This window comes from Geotrypetes seraphini, chromosome 8 (genome assembly GCF_902459505.1).
Source record: "Geotrypetes seraphini chromosome 8, aGeoSer1.1, whole genome shotgun sequence".
In the NCBI taxonomy this organism is placed as follows: Eukaryota; Metazoa; Chordata; class Amphibia; order Gymnophiona; family Dermophiidae; genus Geotrypetes; species Geotrypetes seraphini.
Genome location: NC_047091.1, coordinates 111787057 through 111808598, shown reverse-complemented (window position 1 = coordinate 111808598; position 21542 = coordinate 111787057). Strand labels below are relative to the sequence as shown.

Sequence of the window (21542 nt, the reverse complement as noted above, 5' to 3'; positions counted from 1 at the left end):
AATGTCACCACCTTTTTACAAACCAGGGGACCCGACACGGTCCGTGTTTCGTTTAACACACCATCAGGGGTCCCTAATTTGTAAGGTATCACATTGAACCTCAAATAAAAATAAACATAAGCCTATATAGTCCGAAAACATAAGCCATTTGTTTACATGATGGTTACCAGCAGCGAATTTGTGTCAAAAACGGCCTGGGATGCTCCTCTGAAGTTCAAAAACTGTAGGGAAATGGAGTTTGAAGGGGGGAGGCCCTAGCTATCTCCCAAGAAACCCTCAAATTTCAATTTCCAGACCCCCTCCCCTCTTTTCCCCTTAGGCTAAGGGTATAATAGCCTTACTCACTGGGCCATGTGATGCCTGCCTGCCTCAGCTCAGAAATGCACCTGGAACAAAAAGAGAATGACTGCCTCACAGGTTCATCACTCTATGAGCTTGGTCTTCAGACTGCCCGTCGGTCTGATGTCAAACTGAGCCTCAACCCCTGGAAACTTTCTCGTCACAATGGGGAGAGAACCATGCAGCCAGCCAGCTATTAATCCCAGCCAAGCAGGGAAGGAGCAAAACAGCCTGTGCTCAAGCTCCTGATAAATCAGGGATGCGAGCAGCTACTCAAGGAATGGCCCCTGATCTCTAAAACTGTTACAGCAGGCTGGCTAGATAGGTGTCCCTGAGGGCTGATCCTTCTAGCTGCAGACTTCTGTCATGCAAGTCTGTGTCTTCTCCAAGGCAGGGGTCCTACCAAAAGGAAACCTCTGGGAACTGAGCCTCAAACTTAAAATGACAGGAAACCCCCCCAAAAATAATAAAGCCACAAAGAAGAGCAGAAACATAACTGAGCAACTTGTTTTGCAGAAGAAAATCTGAGGGGGCAGGAGCAAGGCTTCTGGGAAAGAGGCGGATTTGAAAGACGAGTGATATCATTCTGCAAGCAACTTGCGGGTTCAGATGCATAAACTTAACATTCAGGACTACTAGACACATTGCAGTAGAATCATGTTTATATGATCTGGACCAGACCTTGAGTTGTACAGAGGAATGTGAAGAAAAAAGGGGGGGGGTAGGGACTGGCAACCTGGAAGGGTGTTGCCAGGCCTGGCATTTTGTGTGGGCCCAGAGTTCAGATGGATGGGCCTTCCAAAATACCCCTTCCCCCCACCTTTGTCTTGCATTTCTCTCCCTCTTCGCCACCCCTGGTTCCAGCATTTGCTCCATGACCACATCCTGACAAAAAAAACCCTTTTTGAACCCCCCTTTTCGCTGTACCTCAGCACCTTCTTCAGCAGTAGTAGCAATGCACATCCTCTGCCTACACAAGTACAACAAGCTTGCCTCTATTGCAGTGGTCTTCACTAATTTTTAAGCTGAGGGAGCCACTTTGTAGGGTTACCAGATTTTCTGTTCGGAAAATCCTTCCAGACCCCTTAAACCTGCCCTCCAGACCCGCCCAGTTCTACCCAGCCCTGCCCCGCCCCATCACACCCCAGCCCCGCACCCTGCTGCCTGCTCTGGTCGAGCAGGAGAGCATGCGTGCATGTGATGCGATGACATGCATGATTGTCATCGCGTTGCCCTCCCACCCAACGGCGATTTTGAGGGAGGCTTTTCAAAACCCGGACATAGTGCTGGGTTTTGAAAAGCCATCTGGACCCCCGGACATGTCTTCAAAAGGAGGGCATGTCCAGGGAAATCTGGACTTTTGGTAATCCTACCACTTTGTATTCAGTGAGCTGAAGAGCCACCAAATATCTTCCCTTGCGGGGCTATGACACTGCTGACCAGTGTGTGCCAATGACATCACCGCCATCAGCTCACCTTCAGACTTCATTGGGGTGGTATACTCAAGTTTGTGAGCATTTCCATCTCTTTTGTCTGTTGAAAAATGCCTTGTTCTTCCTCCTATTCTCTTCCCCTTTCTGTCCTACACCTGAGTAGAAAAGCAACATAGTAGAAAAAAACAGGAAGACAATAGGAGCCATCACAAAGGGCTCTGGGAGGCCACCATTGCCCCCCCCCCACCCCCCCCACCCCGGGCTTTGCACTGAAGAACACTGCTCTACTGTATCCCGCTGGAGAGGAAACATGAAGTGATGTCAGCAAAGGCAGGATGTGGCAGAGGGAAACTTGTGGGACCTGTGCAGGCAGTGCATATAAACGGCTGCTGCTGCCAGCAAAGGTGCTGAGGTAGAGCAGGGAGTGGGGTTCAGCTAGGGGGGGAGTGTTGCCAGGCCACAGCAGAAAGATGCCATCCTGGGGTGGCAGAAAGATGTCATCCTGGGATGGAGGAGAGAGAGGGAGAGGGGAGTGAGGTGGCCACTTCTGAACTGTTTTGGGGGCCAGACAGGATGGGCGTATGTCCACCCAGGCCCACTCATAGCTACACCACTGTGCCCGGGCACATATACCAAGAGTAAATCTGGACCTTTCTCTCTTTTTCAGATTCTGATCGGGATAGCAGTCCAAGGACCGGCATTGGCTCAGACCAGGAAGACACTAAACCAATCACACTGGGTAAGTGAATGACTTCTTGAGGCTGGAGAATTTAGCGGGTAACATGTACAGGTGAAAGCAATGGGCTGGAAAGCAAAATCTAGTGAAAGACGGGGCAGATAGAGGCAGTGAGGAGATGGTGTCAAAGAAATCCCTGTGTTATCATTCAAGACAATGGACCAGGCACAAGAGGTTGTCATATCTAAGTTTTGAAGACATGTTTTCACTAAAATGGTATGTAAATAGATAGGTAGATAGTTCATCTGCCAAGCTACCAATGCCCATCCCACCAGGGTTTATGGTAACAAACAGAAATAAAACAGAAAAAGGAAAATAAGGTGATACTTTTTTATTGGAATAATTTAATACATTTTTGGCAAGCTTTTGAAGTTAGAGCCAGGGTTTCTGACAAGCAGATTGGGGTGTCTTTACAAATCCGGGAAGGAAAGTGTACATTGAGGAGTTAAATTACTTAATTATAATATTGAAATCACATCATATGTATTATTGTATTAATAATTAAGATGAGGATGGGAGTAAATGATTGTTTAATGTAATAATTGTATAATTATTAGTGCGTTCTATGCAGTATTTATGATTTACTAATTGTATTGCACTATCAAAGTTTGAAAATCGATAAAGATTTAAACACAAGATTGGGGTGTCTTCACTATGAAACCCTGTCAGGATGAGCTTGTGGTATATATTTAGAAGGGGAAGAAGAGCAGTTCTAAAAAGCTTATTTTATCATCTTTGAACCAAGGTATCCCCTGGATTCCGTAAATGTGCCCAAATTTGGACAGGATTCTGAGATGCGCACACAAAAGGGTTGTCCAGAAAAACCTAAAGTTGGAAAAACTATGCGAACTGAAGTTTTTCCCATGAATTTGATTGTGCTTGATCAGAAAATAATTTTTAAATTTTTTAAAGCCCATCCTGGGGTCCCTCAAAGTCCCTGATTACATAAAGCACTTTATTATGGAAAATAACAGAAATGTAATATACTTCGCTAATAGCTAAACACGTACACTTTGGTGTAGTCATCTACCAATGACATGGCAAACACTCAAGCATTCATTGTCTTCTTGAGATAGTCAGGATAAAGCCTGCGATGCTATTTCAACTTCTTTTAACAAGCCCTTTCGCTGCACTGTGTCTGTGGTGATGCTAAATTTCTGTTATTTTCCACAAAAGAGTGCAGATATTGAAAGTTCATTTAATAAAATACTGCTAGATTTTTTGAATAAGATGGCTTTTTATCCATGTACAAGGGTCATTTCATAAATAATGCACACATTTTTAAATTTATATATTTTATTTTTTTCAAGTATTTCTTTACAATTCTGTAATATAGGGCTCCTTTTACGAAGGCGCGGTAGTGGTTTAACGTGCGCAATAGTGCACGCTAAACCGCTGGCTGCGCTAGCCTCTTGAGCAGGCGGTAGTTTTCCGGCTAGCGCAGGGGTAACGCATGATTAAAAGTCGCGTGCATTAAAGCCGCTACTGCGGCTTCGTAAAAGGAGCCCATAGTCTCCCTGCTTTGCAATGACCTAGTCCCAGCGTCCGGAAAGCTTCATTATTCCATCCAAGACAACATTTCAGTTGCTGAATAGCTCGGAACCCGGCGGAAGAAAGCTCTTCCAGAGATGCAAAACGATGTCCACTCATAGGTTGTTTCAACTTTGGGAAAAGGTCAAAGTCTGGTGGTCTCATGTCTGGATTGTAGGGAGCATGAGGTAACACCTCCAAGCCGTATTCGTGTAGTTTTCAATGACATTCCCTTTGTGCGGGCGAGTGTTGTCGTGAAGAATGAGTGGCCCAGCCAAGAACAACTGAGGTCGGGTTTTGTGCATTTTTCACAAAAAATCACGATAATACACTGCTGTGACACTTCTTCCACATGGAACTTTGGCTGTGATGATGATGCCTTCATGATCATAAGCAAAAATCATCATTTGTTTGACTTTTGATTGAGCTCATCAAAATTTTTTGGTTGTGGGGAAGATGGAGCTCTCTACTCATCATTGAAAAACTACGCAAATATGGCTGGGAGGTGTTACCTCATGCTTCCTACAGTACAGACACGAGTCCACCAGACTTCGACCTTTTTCCAAAGTTGAAACAGCCTTTGCGTTGACATCGTTTTACATCTTTGGAAGAGCTTTTTTCCGCTGGTACCCGAGCCATTCGGCAACTGAACAAAACGGTGTCTTGGATGGAATAATGAAGCTTCCTGGACAATGGGACTCAGTCATTGCAAAGCGGGGAGACTATATTGAAGGATTGTAAAGAAATACTTGGAAAAAAAATAGTGTGCATTATTTATGAAATGACCCTTATATCATCGCTGAGTGTGAAAACATAAGTTATAGCTATATTCGCTCCATTAAGCAAAGATAGTAGCAAATTTTTTAAAATATATTCTTTATTCATTTTTAAAACTTCAATTGTGCACAAAAGATGATACATTTACATAAATTAATATCATTACAGCACTTAATAGAATAAAGGCAAAACTTTTTTTCCCACCCATTTTCAATTTACAAACATCTCATAAAATACTTATAATCAAGATAGTAGCAAATTTTAAGAAAAATAGCTTTAAGTATTCAGTGACTTTGAGGGACCCCAGGATAGGCTTAAAAAAATTATTTTCTGATCAAACACAATTAAATTCATTTGTAAAACTTCAATTTGCAGTTTTTCCAACTTTAGGTTTTCTGGCCAACCCTAAGGCACAACTACATTGGCTACAAAGCTATTTCACGATAATTGGGCTGTAGCCAGTGGCGTACCAAGGGTGAGGTGGGAGTGGGGGGCAGACCACTCCGGGTGCACACCCTAGAGGTGTGCATAGCTGTCCAGGTCCGGAACAACCCGCAATACTCTACAACAGGACCTGCACCTCAGCGTGGCTGCTGTTCTTATTCCGGAGCTGAGTTGGCAGCCGCCCTGAAGTGCAGGAAGTGTCCCACGATAACTGCGTCTGCCAGCTCTGCTCAGGAAAACGTAAGTGATGTCAGAGGGAGGTGGACCGGCAGCCACAGTCATTGCGGGACCTTGCTGGTTTGAAGGGAGAAAGGAGCATAGAAGGGGGGTGGAGGGAGAGAAAGGGGGCAGATGCTGATGGAATTGGTGTGCAGGGAAAGGGGAGAGAGACATAAGGGGGAAGGATACTGGATGAATTGGGTTGGCGGGAAAGAAAGGGGTCAGATGCTGATGGAAGTGGGGGGAAGGGAGAGGAGAGAGTGAAATGTCAGACCATGGGGGTGTGGGAGAGGGAAGGGAAGAAGAGGAGAGAGATGCCAGACCATTGGAGGAGAAAAGGGAAAAAGATGGATGGAAGAGGCATAGAAGGAGAGAAGATGCCATATAGAAGGGGTAGAGAGAGGGTAGACAGTGCTTGAAATGAAGAGAATGACAGGAAGATGAGGAAAGCAGAAACCAAAGAAGAGAAAATTTTCTATTTAATTTTTTTTTTTTTTTTTTTTGCTTTAGGGGAGATGCATCGCTGTTTCTATAGTGTTGCATTGTATGCAGAGTCTAGCTTCTTGGTGGTTCAATTTAACCTTTGTCTACGTATTTCTATTTTATCCCCTCTTTTACAGAACCGTAGAGCATTTTTTAGTGCTGGCCATGCTGGTAACAGCTCCAATGCTCAGAAGTCTATGAGCGTCTGAGCTGTTAACTACCGTGGCTAAAAAACGCACTACAGTTTTGTAAAAGGGGGAGGGGTCAGTTTGTGATTACAAATTCCATACTAGGCGAAGGTGTTTTCTGTGTTCAGTGTATTCAAAAGACATGGTTTTCTGTTAGGATTGACTGTGCAGGATTGATCTGTACTAGTCTGGCTTGTTTAGTTTTACAATGGGTGCAGTATGTAAGATGCTGCCTTTTTCTAGGTACACTCTTGCGTGACGCGTGGATTGTTACTAAAAATCATGTTTTTCATACAGATGGGGGGGGTAAAAAAATGATGGGCCCTGGGCGTCACATATGCTAGGTATGCAGCTGGCTCTATCAATCAATTATTGATGTTAATTGACACTGAGTTGGATTTGTGCACGCATCTTGCTACGCACTATTCTGTACCACTGCATGCCCAAATTCCATAGCATGCAACCCAGAAGGGTGTGTGGCCATGCAGGGGCACAGAGGCAGCTCTGAAGCGTTCTCCCTAGATGTGTGCAGTAATGTAGAATTAGAGAGATCCACGCCCAGCCTGCATGCCCAGATTTATACCAGGTTTCAGTTGGTGTTAGACCTCAGGGAGAGAAAATCCAAGCAAAGCTTGATTTTCTGCCTTTATAGAATTGCGATTTAGCAGATTTATGTGGAGCAATTTCAGCACCATTTATTGATTCCGATTTTTATATGCTTCTGACCAAGGATTATTCTACCAGTTTCATGAGACTCCTCACCTTGTACTGAACAGAGAAGAATCTGGCCAGGGCCACCCTCAAGATGTAGAGCTGGGTTGGCAGACATATACTTTGGCTGTGAAGATGAGTGCCATTTGTCAGCTTGTGGTGCTGAATATGTGCCACCAGCCTGAACGTGCACTCTCCTCATAGACCCGCTGGGCTTCTGACTTGTGGCATGTTCATTACCCCCCTCGTTCTCTGCTGCTCTTGTGGTTTTAATGTCAGAGCAGTGATACCGCAAACTCTCTGGTTGTTCATGTGAGAGTCACATGCTCTACTACAGTTGCTGGAGCTGGATTGGCTGAAAGGTTTCACCCTCTTTCTGCCTGCCCTGCAGTGCAAAACTGTTCAGTAAATGTTTTGCACTTACGGTACTTGCTGTATCCTTCCAGAAGGAAGATTGGCAAGAAAGTGCTTGCAGCCTGAATAGATATGTCAAAGGGTGATACCCTTAGTGTAAGAGGACCCCCCTCCCCTACTTTCTCTCAATGCCCATTACAACTGTGCAATGTGTTAAAATATGAAAAAAGATTTTCCATTACCCCTCCTCATGATTTTCCACATTGCCTAGGCCCCAGGGCCTGGGAGGCTGAGCAACAGCTCCATAAGTCAAATATTTGCTGTTTTCCAAACATGGCACTCAGCCCTGTGAGTTGAATACCTGCTGCAAGTGTTTGCTTGGAGCGCAGGCTCTGTGCCACTCCAGTCCAACTACTTCTGGGTTGAGAATATCATAACCATGTGCAATTATTTTGCAAAGCCTCTCTCAAGAGAATGTGGCTATCATATTTGTGTGGTTAACTAGAGCCATTGATTTAATTTGAACTCATATCTTTAGGTCTGTGCTGTCTAAGCCAACCCCCCTCCCTAAAAAAAAAAAAAAAAAAAAGTCAGGATCAGAAAGAAACAGTCAAAGCTTCTCCAGAGACTCTGTTATAGTTTGTCCATGTGCTTTCCATGCTCCCAGCTATTTCTGGCTCCTAGGATGGGGGAACGCTCTTCCTTTCTCCACTGCAAGTGCTGCTTTATTCTCAGAAAGCATGAAAGGTGGCACAAGCTACTGACAGCTGTTGAATGAGGAAACTAGGCGGTTGCCCCTGAATTCTATATATGGCGCTATGAGTTGCCTGTTTAACTTAATTGAATAACGAAAAAATTAGTGCAGATAATGCAATCAATTATTGGTGCTAATTGGCTTTAATTGAAATTTAGGCGCAGGCGCCAGGATCCGTACATAAATTTTACATGTAGCTCCAAAAGGGGGGAGGAGCCAGGGTTGGGTCATGGGCGAATCAGAGGCGTTCCTCCAGTTTACACACACTGTTATAGAATAACAGGGTTCTGCATCTAATTTAGGCGCAAGGATTTGCACTTCATTTCAGTTGATGTAAATGCTTGCACCTAAAGTTAGTTATGGGTCCCGGCATAAGCGCTATTCTGTAAACATCACCTAACTTTGAGCACCGTTTATAGAATAGTGCTGAACACTATTTTTTTTTTTTTTTAGCAGTGTCAATTTTTTTTAGGCCCCATTTGTAGAATTTAGTCTTCGAGATGTATCTAGGTGGGGTTTCCCTATGTGTTCAGTTGTTTATGGAATTTGTCTTAGTGAGAAATGTAGCAAAAGTATAGAAATTTTGTTTTTTCTGCTCTTCAGACACGTCAGATTTCCAGGAGAGCTTCGTCACCTCTGGGGTCTTTAGTGTCACCGAACTCATTCAAGTTTCCAGAAGTGAGTAAACAAATGACCCATCTCCGCCACTCCCTAGGCCATTACTGGTATTAGGAACCCTTCATGAACCTCCAGCCTTGCGCCCCTTTCAGTTAACTTTTAGACCCTTAGGCCCTGATTCTATTAAAGATGCCTATAGTTAAACACATAGATTGGCACCCCTAGCCAATCTAGGCCCCTACAGTAACTTAATTTTTTTTTAATGGCTTAATCAGTGCTGATATTTGAAAACACCATTAAAAAACCATTTTAAAAATTAATTTGCCGGTAGGCACCTACCTCTTTGATGTAGGTGTCTAAACCAAGGTGCAAGTAGACATGATTAAAGGTAGATTCGGGGCAGAGTATGGGCATGGATTGAGTTAAATGCCCTCATTTAGGCCAAGAAAATGCCTCAGGAGTGCACCTCGGGATTTTACACCTACTGGGGCCTAAGAATGCTTAGGTACCGCTAAACGTGATTCTATAAATGGTTTCTAGTGGTTGATAGACAATCATGCTCAACAGCACCTAGGAGTTAGATGCCGTTCATAGAATCGGGCCCCGAGTGCTTCTCCCTTTCTGAAATTCCAAGGCCCAATATACAGAAAATGCTGAGCTCATAAATTTATGTTGCTAAGTTAGCCTCCTAAATTTGTGCCCTATTTTCAGCCAGACTTAGAAGCATAACTTTTCAGCTGAAAATGAATCTTAATTTCTAGTTCAATATGTGTAATAGTCCTGAACGCTAGGGTTATGCATCTGAACCCACAAGATGCTTGCAGAATGCTGTAAATCATCTTTGAACTCTGCCTCCTTCCCAGGAAGCTGCTTTTGCCCCCTCAGGTTTTTTTTTCTGCAAGCATGTTGCTCAGAAGTTGCTCTGCTCTGCAATTTCATTTATATTTTCTTAGTGTTCAGTTAGAGGCTTGGTGCCCAGAGGTTCCCACTTGGTTTCGATTGGTGTAAATCCTTACACCTAAATTTGGGCGTGGATCCTGGTGTTAAGCCCTGTTCTATAAATGGCGAATAAACGGCGCTGAACTCTACTGTTTATAGAATAGCACTTAATGCTCTTTTTTTGTGTGCCTAAATTTGGGCACAATTTATAGAATTTAGTCCATAATCCTCTAGATTAGTGGCGTAGTAAGAAAAAGGGGGGCAGACTGCCCCGGGCACTGTCTTTGCGGGGGGTGCCAATGCCTCTCCTCCTCTCAGCTCCCCCCCACACACACAAACACACACTTGCTGTTTGCGCCAGATTCGGCTCCCTTCTGATGTCACTCCTGGTCGCGGGCCCAGGACATGACATCAGAGGGGAGACGGCACAAGCAGCGGGTGGAAGATGCTACTCATGCCGGTGAACATTTCAAGAGGTATGCGGGGTGGGGGGGAGCGCTCAAGTAGTGGGAAAGAGTGGGAGGCGCATGGCACGGTGATGCCGGGCGCCACCAACCCGGGTGCCAACTTCCGTTGCTATGCCACTGCCCTGGATTCTATATATGGCAATTAAAGTTACATGCGCAAATTTGGCTGCACAGCCAAATTGTGCATGCAACTTAATTGTTTAACAAGCCAATCGTCACTGATAATTGCCCACTGTCAAGCAATTATTGGTACTAAGTGGCACTAAATAGAATTTACATGCACCACTTTCTAAGCATATTCCATAAAGTGGTGCACGTAAATTCGAATGCATGGCCATAGGAGGGTCATGGCCAGGTCATGGGTTTAGATTGTGAGCCCGTTCGGGACAGAGAGTGAAGTCCAAATTTATTTAGTTTGTAAACCTCTTAATACGCATGTACGAGCGGTATCTCAAATATAATAAATACAATACAATGGGCATTCTTAAGAATTACATGCACTGTTATAGAATATGCCCAATCCATGCAGAATTTAGGTGCGGGCAGGTTTTAGTTGGTGTAAATGATTGCACCTAAATTTTAGTTGCAAGGCCGGCCACTGCACGTATTCTATAAACTAGTTAGTCATGGTTTACAGAATAGCGCTAGGTGTGTTTTTTTCCATGCTGGTATTTTTTTGACGCCATATATAGAATTTATCCCAATGTGTATAAGTGCCCTTATAGAATAGGCTGACAGCTTGCATAATTTGGGCGCTTAGCTTGTAGTTCCAAGTTATAGAATTTCCTTCTATGTGCAGTGTCCAGAGTTGTGAAGTCACATGAAACCTCTGCTCTGCACCTGATACCTTCTGTTATTTTTACTGTGTTTTTCATTTGGTGACAGATGAAATTGTAGTTCTGGATTCTATCCAGTGCCTGAGACAGTGTCATATGCGACACAGTGCTTCACACTGAAGGAATCCCCTTTTCTCATCTCAGGTTGATCTTCAAGTTTCAAGTTTATTAGGTTGTTTGTTGAATCGCTTAATCAAATTTCTAAGCGATTTACAATAAAATATACGCATATGAAAACGAAAACATTACATACAATTTATCAATTATAACAAAAACAAAGGGAAAGAGAGGGAGAAATACATTTTTTATAGTAAAGAAAGAACATACAGGGAAAACACATAAGGAAATTAAAAAATGAGTGAAAAATAATTAACTAGAGTAACACTGTATAATAAAATTTAATTAATTTAAAAATGCGTCTTTAAACAAAAAGGTTTTTAATTCGCTTTTAAATTTCCCAAACACTTTCTCCTCCCGTAAAAACATAGGAAGCGCATTCCAGATCTGGGGAGCTGTACATGAGAAGATAAATTGTCTTCTTGTGCCTATTACTTTTAACGTAGGAATTGATAAAAGATTCCGTTCACTAGATCTTAAAGTTCTTTTAACAGAGTATGGAATAAGTAGTCTGAATAAAAATGCTGGAGTCTTATTTTCTAATGTTTTAAAAATAATAGTACATAATTTATGTGTAATTCTGTGTATGACTGGAAGCCAATGAGCCTTGGCTAAGCAATTCTGACCTGGAGGTTCATGGTCCTCCCCTGGGACTGGGCTTTAGCTCTGTCCCTGCTTTTCATTGTACTGTATTCCTTGTTTCTTTGTGGCTTTATTTTTTTGTTTTGTTTTGTTTTTAATCGCTTCTATCTTGCAGCGCCCGTGGTGACAGGCACAGGGCCAAACTTCTCCCTGGGTGAACTGCAAGGTCACCTGGCCTATGACCTGAACCCTTCCAGTGCTGGGATGAGGAGAACACTAGCCAGCACCTCATCCAGTGGGTATGTACCATGCATCCTAAATCTTGTATTTCAAGTCATGCGTTAGAGCAGTGTATCACAAACTGTGTGCCGCTTGAGATTTCAGGTGTGCCCAGCACACTGGGAAGGAGGAGAGGAGGCACCGGTACTGACTGACTGCCTACAGGACGTGCCTCTCGCAGCGAGAGGCATGACCTGTAGGCAATCGGTGGGCACCGGCTTCTCTCCGGCCCTCTTCCCTGCTGGCATCCTTCACTGGTGTCTCGGGGCCCGTCTGGAGGGCCGTCAACGTGATGATGTCAATCATGCGTGCAACATCTACGCACTTCTGGGTGCCTCAAGCCGCAGCCACTACCTCGCGGCTTAAGAAAGTTTGCATGGCACTGCGTTAGGAGGATGGCATCAGCTCTAGTATATTATCAGTATAAACCCCAAGCCTGCACAGGCCCCTTCTACCAACCATTGCACCACACATAGAGGTAGGCAGATGGTCAGAAAAAATGGCACAGGTGCAGTAGAACATCTTTTCAATTGGAGGAGTCAAACATCTAATCTTCAGCTACGGTACCTGGGTCTCTCAACCCATTCCCGTGCTGGAAAGGTGTACCTAAAACTGAGAGAAACCAACATTCTCATGTGCATGCGTGCATCCATAGGCACACACGTGGTGAGAAGAGTGTCTATAGCTCTGTTAGGATTTATTGTTTCACATTTAGAGAATACCCAGGGCTCCTTTACAGCAAATTCAAAGTTGTGCTCCAGCTCATTTAAGGTTGGTGTGGAAACTGATGAGGATGCCATGTTCACCGTTGCCTACTCTACCTCCTAATACACTTTCATAGGGTGGTGGCTCATCCATTTTCAGCTACAAATTCTGTGATATCCTGTCACTGATCTTAAGTTTCCTGGCATCATTTTCAGTGTGGGGGGGGAGGGGGAAATTGGTGGTTCGGGACAAGGGGATAGGGGTTACTCTGATAACATGTTCCCTGAATTTTTTTTTCTTTGTTCCCTCTTTCTGTGCCCTCCCATCCCCTGTTTTCCAGGAGTAAACGGCACAAATCGGGCTCCATGGAGGATGACATTGACACCAGTCCGGGGGGTGAGTTTTACACCTCCCCTAGCTCCCCCACAAGCAGCAGTCGCAACTGGACGGAGGACATGGAAGGGGGTAAGCGACTGCATGTGGGAGTGGAAGGGGAAGAGGGGAGGGAAGGAAGAAGGCATGTTTACAGGTGCTATATACATAAATCCAAAATGTTTCTGTAATACTTTGGTAATGCTCATGCTCCAGCACATGCTTGTCCCCATATGTGCACTTTCACAGACTTGTATCTCTTTATGTATAAATGTGCATTTATCTACAGATACATGTGTATATACAGAGGGAGCTTTTATAAATCATCTAGATTTGTCAAAGATCATAAAACCATTGCCAAGGGTATCTGACAACCTAGTAGAATCTTCAGCCATGCATCATCCCCCCTCTACCTCCACCAAGGAGTGGCTCAAGGCCACCCCCTCTATGTCCAGCAACCTCCATAATCCAGCTACTCCTCTTCCCTGCCTCTCCTCCCTAAGATGTCCAGCTTCTCTCTGCTTCCCTCTTCCCCACCCGAAGCAGGACCAGCCCAAGCGTATCTAAGGCCCATGCTGAAGCGCTACTACATCCCACACCCCCCTCAATAGAAAATGTGTCAAGGGAAATTGGGATGCAGAAGTCCTGCAGAATCGCTTTGTTCAATGTCGCAGAACCTTCTCGTCATACCATCATTAAAATCGATCAATACGTTGCGTTCCAATAATTTTGCGGTCACCGCCCCTTCTCTTTGGAATTCGCTGCCCAATCAGTTGCGCAGTGAATCCGCAATAAATCAATTTAAATTAAAAACATTCTTGTTCCAGGATGCTTTTGGACAATAACTGTCCTCTTAAGGACAAAATCAAACTTTATTGCTTTTTACCCTAACCTATTGTTTTTTTTCCCTTTCATTGTGCTCTTTCTCTCACGATTGTAGTTCTCTCCTTTCTTCCCTACTGTCTGAAGTTAGTCCATACGTCTTATTATGCATCTTTTTGGTATTGTTTAGTATCCCTAACTTTTAAATTTGTTTTTATGTAATTTTTATATTGTACACCGCTTAGAAACCTGATTAAGCGGTTTAAAAAATCTTTTAATAAACTTGAAACATGAGCACAGACCTGTAGTGGAAAGCCCCAAGCCAGCAGAGAGTACCTTTGGAACCGTCCTAGAAGAGGTATGTGACAGCAGATGCTTAGAAGAAGGAAGGGGGAGAAGATGCTGAACTTGGGACCAGGGGAAGGAATGGGAGAGAGAATGCTCTCCTTTCACACCATTGTCCTCTCCTCCTCCCAAATGCTGCTGCCCTTATGGTAGGCCCAGCCCTGATCTTGCTGGAGAAGGGTTGTAATATTAACCCCTTCTCTTCAGTTTCACCCAAAAGCCCAAGAAGAGATTGTCCTCAGCTAATGGCTCAGACCCTGCACTTGAACTGCAACCAAAGAAAAGCGGAGAAGGGACCACCTGTAATTTAATAGATTTAACAATTTTTTCCCAGCAAGGAGCTACCTCCATATGCAGACATATCCACCCCCTGAATTGGTGTAGTCTTCTCATCTAGTCTTGGGAAGTCAGTAAATGTATCTTCCCCCCCCCTGTAATTCCCATTCCCCAGGTGTGGATGGTGACTACAAAAGTAATTTTTCATTATTTTCTTTTTCTTTCCTTTTTGTTTCACTGTCTAGACAGTGCCAATTAATTCTTCATTAGGAAAAGAAGGGGAGTGGAGGGAGGGAAAGAGAGCTAATTAAAGTGCCAGCCTCTTCTTTCAGGTGGTTGCAACTGCTGGCTCTCGCACTCCTTGGTTGGTTTTATGGGGTTTGGGGGGGGGGGAATGTTTTCCCCTTTCTATACAAGTTCCTTTTTTTTAATTGTGTCTGTTAGGATTTTGTTGTTTTCTATCTTGCTCAGCTACAGGAACTTTTCCATTGGTCCAAGACATCAGCCATTCACTGCCAAGGGGAAACAGGCATGAGAGAGTTTCTGCTTTTCTAGGCACTTTTCCTGTGGGTTACACCTGGCACTAAATGATGGTGGGAGCGGGGTTAGAAAAGAGCAGCTTTGTCAACTGAAACCTGTGGCCAGCAGGGAATTGAAGTTACTGTTTCTGGTACATGCTGAATCTTTTTAAGTTTTGTAATTTTAATACCACATTTTACATCCTGTTAGAACCTAAATACAGAGAGATTTTTTTTCTTTAGTTTTGTCTTAGAGTGCTTGAGAAATTTTGTTTTGTGCGTGCCTCTAATACACCTCCATCCCACTCCTCAAACTGCACTGACATCCCAAGCCATGGGGAAGGGGGGGTCTCCACCCAACCCCTCATACCATGGGTGAACAAACATATTTTGAGATGGAAAATGGAGGGAGAATGGGTAATAAATGCTGGCAGGTAGAGAAAATGATGGCAAAAGAATCAAGGAACAGTGAGGAGGTGGGGTGGAAAGGGGGAATCTGCTAATAAGAAATTTTAAGTGGAAAGCAGTTTGTGTTCCACCAGGTCCATCATTAAAAAACTATCCCATTCCACACAGTAATATTTCCCATTTCACAACAGTAATAATTTCCTAAAAAAGAAATCCCGAGGCCACTATTGAGATGGCTTGGGGAAATCCACTGCTTATTCCTAAGATAAGCAGCATAAAATCTGTTTTACTACTTGGGATCTAGCTAAGTACTTGGGACCTGGGTTGGCCACTGTTGGAAACAGGATACTGGGCTTGATGAACCTTCGGTCTGTCCCAGTATGTTCTTATGTTAATATGCCAGCCCTGTGTTCAACCCAGTGCCCTGACCTTGCAGTGACCAGATCTTCAGATGGAGAAACTGTCCTTTGTTGGAACAGTCCATATATTGGCCTAGTGACCCATACCCATTCTTGACATGCAGATGGACATTCAGGCCAGGCAGGATCAGAGGTGCTTCGTTCCTTATTGTTCGGTTACCCATATAAGTGTACTCCAGATAAGGCTTTTCTTGATAAATCCTCCTCTGCCTTTTAGTCCAATCCCTGTTGGTCCCTCTGGGATATACAGTCAAATCCTCCTTAAATGATCTGTGGCCTGATTATAGCTGTGACTTAGGTGGGAATGAATAATTGAGGTGTGTCACTGTTGGAGAGTTAACCCTTGAAGTGTCATATGTCTCCACTCATGTTCTTTGGCCCTGTCTGGAGAAAACCCTTCTTAAAGCTGCCTAAGGAGAAACAGAATGATGCACACTCTTTTCCAATAAATATGGAGGAAAGGAGAGTCAGGTAGATCTCTGCCCCCCATCCCAGTCTTCCTAGCTGTGAAGAGACAGATGGCAGAACTTACTCCCTGTCTCCATACCCGTGGAGAGAGAAACAAACAGGTAGAAAGCATTTCCACAGCACAAAGGGCTAACCAGGACACAAAGTACTGAAGTACAGAAATTGTTTACTACAGCAGAACAGAGTTTGTCCTTAGCTGACCTGGCTGAGGCTGGAGTGTGTGTGTGCGTGTGTGTCTTTCTCATTCTCTCTCCTTGCCTTGTTCTCTCCCTCCCTCTCTTTCATTTTGTCAGCTTCCTTCACTTAATGCCTTTGTACAGTCTGTGGTTTGATCTGGAATCCTGTCAAGAGCTGGTTTCAGTCTGCCTTGGAATTTATTGTGCACTGAAAAAAAAAAAAAAAACCAACCTACAAGTTCATTTTACTCACTCACTCACACTTTCTGTCTCTGCGTCCCTAGCCTTAAATCTTTTCCTTTTTTTATTGCATTTTTCCCTTGAATAGACCTGAAGTCTCTTCCTGATCCCACCTTCTTTTCCTGTTCCCCTTTCTCCTGCATCCCACCTGCACTGCAAGCAGTCTCTGGCTTTTTTTTTTTAATATCTTGGCATGGTGAATAATTTGTAGGCACTGCACAAAATCTTCCCTGCAGCTGACTCTTTCATCTATCTTTGGTTATAAAATAAATCCATGAAGGAAAGAAACCCTAGTGCATGATGTTAGCTCTTTTTGTTTTCTTTAAACAGCTTTTGTGCTTATTTTTGGTCAGGGCAGAGGGCAAGAGGGATATATGGAATGAGGTGAGGACACGCAGGTTGCCATTTTAATTTGATCTATCTAGTATAGATGTGTTTCATAAACACAATAAGGGATAAGGGATAGGGACTTGTATACCACCTTTTTGTAGTAACATAACCACATTCAAAGTGGTTTACATACAGGTACTTAAACATTTTCCCTATCTATCCCGATGGGCTCACAATCTATCTAATGTACCTGGGGCAGTGGGGGATTAAGTGACTTGCCCAGGGCCACAAAATGTAGGGTGGGGTTTGAACCCACAACCTCAGGATGCTGAAGCTGTAGTTTTAACTGCAATTGGTGAGGTAAGTGCTCCGATGCTCAAAGGAATTCTATGAGCATCAGAACATTTACTTCACCGGCATGTGCTAAAAACCTCTAGCACAGTTTGATGAAAGGGGCCCTAAAACAACTAAAATAATCTCAATATTATAATAAAACTTAATTCTAAACAACAAAATAAGGCTATTTTTGTAGGAAAGAGTGGTAGGTGCATGGAGTGGGCCTCCACACAGACCCATTTGGATCCCTATCGGTGGTGTAGGCAAAAATAATACTGGATTTAAGAAAGCCTGGAATAATCACAAAAGATCCTTAATGGCAGAGAAGGGTAAGATTGCCAAGCAGGTTGAATCTGTGGCACCACAGTAAGTAGAGAAAATGGAAAGGGTAAGGGATTAGGTACATTAGAAGATCAACATTCACAGCATTTTAACTAGCTAGAAAGCTCTTGGCCTGTTAAATCATTTGTCTGCTGCTAACAGGTCATATTCAGCGGCATTTAACTGGATAATGCTGCCAAAAATGTCTGGCACTTAACTGGCCAAGATAGCCACATAAATAGGACTGACTTTTATTTGGTCCTGTCTTTATACAGTTTTTCACTGACGGTTAAGAGCTGAATGCTGCACTTAAGAAAACAAAAAAACTGCATAAAACTAAATGGATGAGCAAAGGAGCATAGAAGACCCAGACCTTCAAAACTGAAGCTTTTAATGTCACCAGTAGGAAGTGGAACGAGAAAAACGGACTCGACACGGACCATGTTTCAGCTACAAAGCCTGCATCAGAAGTCTAATGTGGCAATCTAATTCAACAAAAACTCGTGTCCAAAAGTCACATTAGACTCCTGATGCAGGCTTTGTAGCCGAAACACGGTCCGTGTCGAGTCTGTTTTTCTCGTTCAACTTCCTATTGGTGACATTAAAAGATTCGGTTTTGAAATTCTAGTCTTGTCTGCTCCTTTGTTTATCCAAATACTGCATTTATCCAGCTATGTTTGGGTTGACTCCGTATACCTGGAAATTCAATGCCAGAACCAGGGCATGGCACAGCATTGAATTTCTAGAGAGAACTCCAGCAGCGGCCAGCAAAACACTGATCACTGCCAACTGAATATTGGACTCTAGGTATTCTTCTCTTCCCAGAGAGTTTACATTCTGTTTGTACCTGAGGCAACAGTGGGTTGAGTAACTTGCCCCAAATCCCAAGGATCCACAGGGCGATTTGAACTTCCCTGGTTCTCAGCCTGCTGCTGACATGCTGGATGTGACGGTTTGGTGTCAAATTCCATGCTTCTGTATTTGACCATCTGTATATTAAAGATTTCCTTCTTGTCAAATATAAGAAAAGAATTCATGTCTTTCTTTGGCCCGAGGGGTTTGGATAAACTAAACTAAAACTTAGTTTTATAGACCGGGTCATCAACCAAAAGGTTAACAGTAACGACTCGGTTAACAGTAACGAAAACATAATACGGAAAAACAAAAGAATGAAACCTACGGTAAATTAAAATGGTTAGTTTCCAAAATGCTTAACAAACAAGAAAGTTTTCAGGGCTTTCCAGAATAAAACAAAGGGGCCTAAACTTCATAATGCAAGTGGTAAATTATTACAGAGCTCTGTCAGTTTGAAAGTGAAAGAGTGGCTGAGTCTCCTGATAGATCTATTGTATTTATTTTAAAAATTTCTATACCATTTAAAACTAAACGGTTTACATAATTTACATGCATAATTTTGTAAAAACATGATAAAACAGACACACAAACAATCATCAAAAATCATATCTACAAACTAATACCATATCTTATATAATGAGAATCATGAATAATTCATCAGTTGTGTAGAGAGGAAAATTATTGGCTAAAAAAAGGCATCTACAAATAATTGCATCTTGAGTAATTTTCTAAACATGCCCTTTTCACTACAGTTTTGTATTTGGCCTACAAGGGAGTTCCATATTTTAACTCCTGCACAGCATAGAGTCATTTTTACCCCTAAGAGAAGAAAATATAAGTTTTAATTTTTGAGAACTTCTGGCGAGATGGAATCTATGCACATTCCTGTCTAAAGGAGCCAGAGTAGTGAAAATGCCAAATAGGATCTTAAATGCAATAGAAATGCATTTAAAATGAATTCTAAGATACACTGGAAGCTAATGTAATTCTTTGAGCAATGGAGTTACGTGATCAAATTTACTCGTACCAAAAATAAGCTTAGCAGCAGTATTCTGTATCAGCTGGATATAGCATAGGAAGGTGAATGCTATTATTTTTCAGCCACGAGGCAGGAGAGTGCCTGGAGTCTTGAAAGCGGGTCATCCCCTTCTACTATAAATTGTCCCTACCAGCCCTGGATCAACTGGCCTAAACTTTTCCCCCATTTCTTCAGCTATCATTGGATGACTCTCATAACCAGTGCCACAGTTTCTCCCGTCCAGCCTTTGGGAGAGTTCATGTTTGGGCTCAGATGCCTCGCAGACATCTTCCAGTCACCTCCACACCATAAGAGATGACTATGCAGATGAGTGGCTGAAACATAAAGCAAATTGGGATCCTTTTCATCGGAAGCCAAATGTTTTATAATTGTATTTGTCCACTGAGATCCCTTCTCCTCTTTAAATAGAGTTGATAGTACTTTGCAAACATTGGTCTTATCTAGTCTCGGTAGGTCTCAGGCATCAATGCTGATGCCTTAAATAAGACACCATAACTTGCATTGCTAGTGATGTGCTACAGTTCTTGTTTTGGAAGTGTTATTGCAAAAGGGTTTCTGGTAAGGTTTGCCCCTTTATAGATGATACCAATGGGATAGACACCCTGGATAACAATGTAGTGTTGATAACAAATCTAGCAAAGCTTGATGGAACTAGCAAAGTGAGGAATGGTCTGAACTGTGGCAGCTTAGATGCAATGAAAAAAAATATAGGAGTCATGTATCTGGGTTGCAAAAAGCCAGGGAAGTAGTACAATATAAGGGGTGAAATACTTCTATGCATGAAAAAAAAAATTTTTTAAATAATAATTCCCTCTTTCACTCCCCATCCTTCCTCAATCCCTTTAAGCCAGGGGTGTCAAAGTCCCTCCTCGAGGGCTGCAATCCAGTCAGATTTTCAGGATTTCCCCAATGAATATGCATGAGATCTATTTGCATGCACTGCTTTCATTGTATGCTAATAGATCTCATGCATATTCATTGGGAAAATCCTGAAAACCCAACAGGATTGCGGCCCTCAAGGAGGAACTTTGACACCCCTGCTTTAAGCATTCCTCAAAATTGAAAAGGTTAGAAAACACAGCATAATATAACTATTTTTAATCAGAAAAAACTGTCAATCCCAATATCCAATAAAACAAAACCCGACCCTACCCACTATACCCTCCTCTCCACTATAGCAATAAAACACTTTATGCAAAAAGAAATTACCCAAGAAAATGACCCCTTCCCCCCTAAACCAGACATGGGCAACTCCGGTCCTCGAGGGCCGGAATCCAATCGGGTTTTCAGGATTTCCCCAATGAATATGCATTGAAAGCAGTGCATGCAAATAGATCTCATGCATATTCATTGGGGAAATCCTGAAAACCCGATTGGATTCCGACCCTCGAGGACCAGAGTTGCCCATGTCTGCCCTAAACCCATTAAGAGAGAATCTGCCATAAACAGAACAACAAATAATAAAACTGGAGTGTAGATGATATTAAATCCAAACAAAATAAACACATAAACAAAAAGCAACAGAAAATAGTCAAGGTACAGAAAGGGCAGTTTCCCCTATCTGGTTCAAAACATACCCCTGTATCCTAGGGTGCAACAAATGTATGTACGCTCGCCAAATAGAAAGGAATCTTTTTTTATGTTTAAACGTCAAACGCAAATCTTTACGTTCCATCATCACCAGGATCTATTTCTCCAATACCATTATGAGGGGGCCACAGATTGTGTCCAATATTGAAGGATCCATTTTTTTTCCCCACAATCAAACCTTTCGTTACCCATAGTTTTGGGCCGCTGTCGACAGCATCTGTGTTTCAAAAAATAAAGCAACAATCCATTAGCGGTTATTTACCAGCCTTTGGTGTGAAACGGATTTGGCCTCTGTTGGGTCAGAAAAGATAAGTGCTTTTCTATTCTTATTTTGATGTGCAATATATAGCATTGCTCATGGATCGATATTGAATTGCTGGTAGCTCATTTTTCAATCGCGCATGGAAGAGAATGATTTTTGAAAATTGAGGAAACTCATATATATAATTAAATTATAAATAATTTAAAATAAATATTGAATAAATTAAAAACTAAAAAATCGACATAATCAACAGA

The 21542-nt window shown here is 42.8% G+C and overlaps 1 protein-coding gene across 6 annotated transcripts in view; it reads left to right on the top strand.

Annotated features, from left to right (window-relative positions):
• The window catches only part of NFIC (nuclear factor I C), a 264281-nt gene that overhangs the window by 189730 nt on the left and 53009 nt on the right, over nt 1-21542 (top strand). For all 6 annotated transcript variants that reach the window (XM_033956988.1, XM_033956985.1, XM_033956987.1 and 3 more), the window contains 4 exons: nt 2440-2511; nt 8572-8646; nt 11703-11826; nt 12852-12976. In XM_033956988.1, the coding sequence (XP_033812879.1) occupies nt 2440-2511; nt 8572-8646; nt 11703-11826; nt 12852-12976 (396 nt within the window). The remainder of the gene's footprint in view (nt 1-2439; nt 2512-8571; nt 8647-11702; nt 11827-12851; nt 12977-21542) is intronic.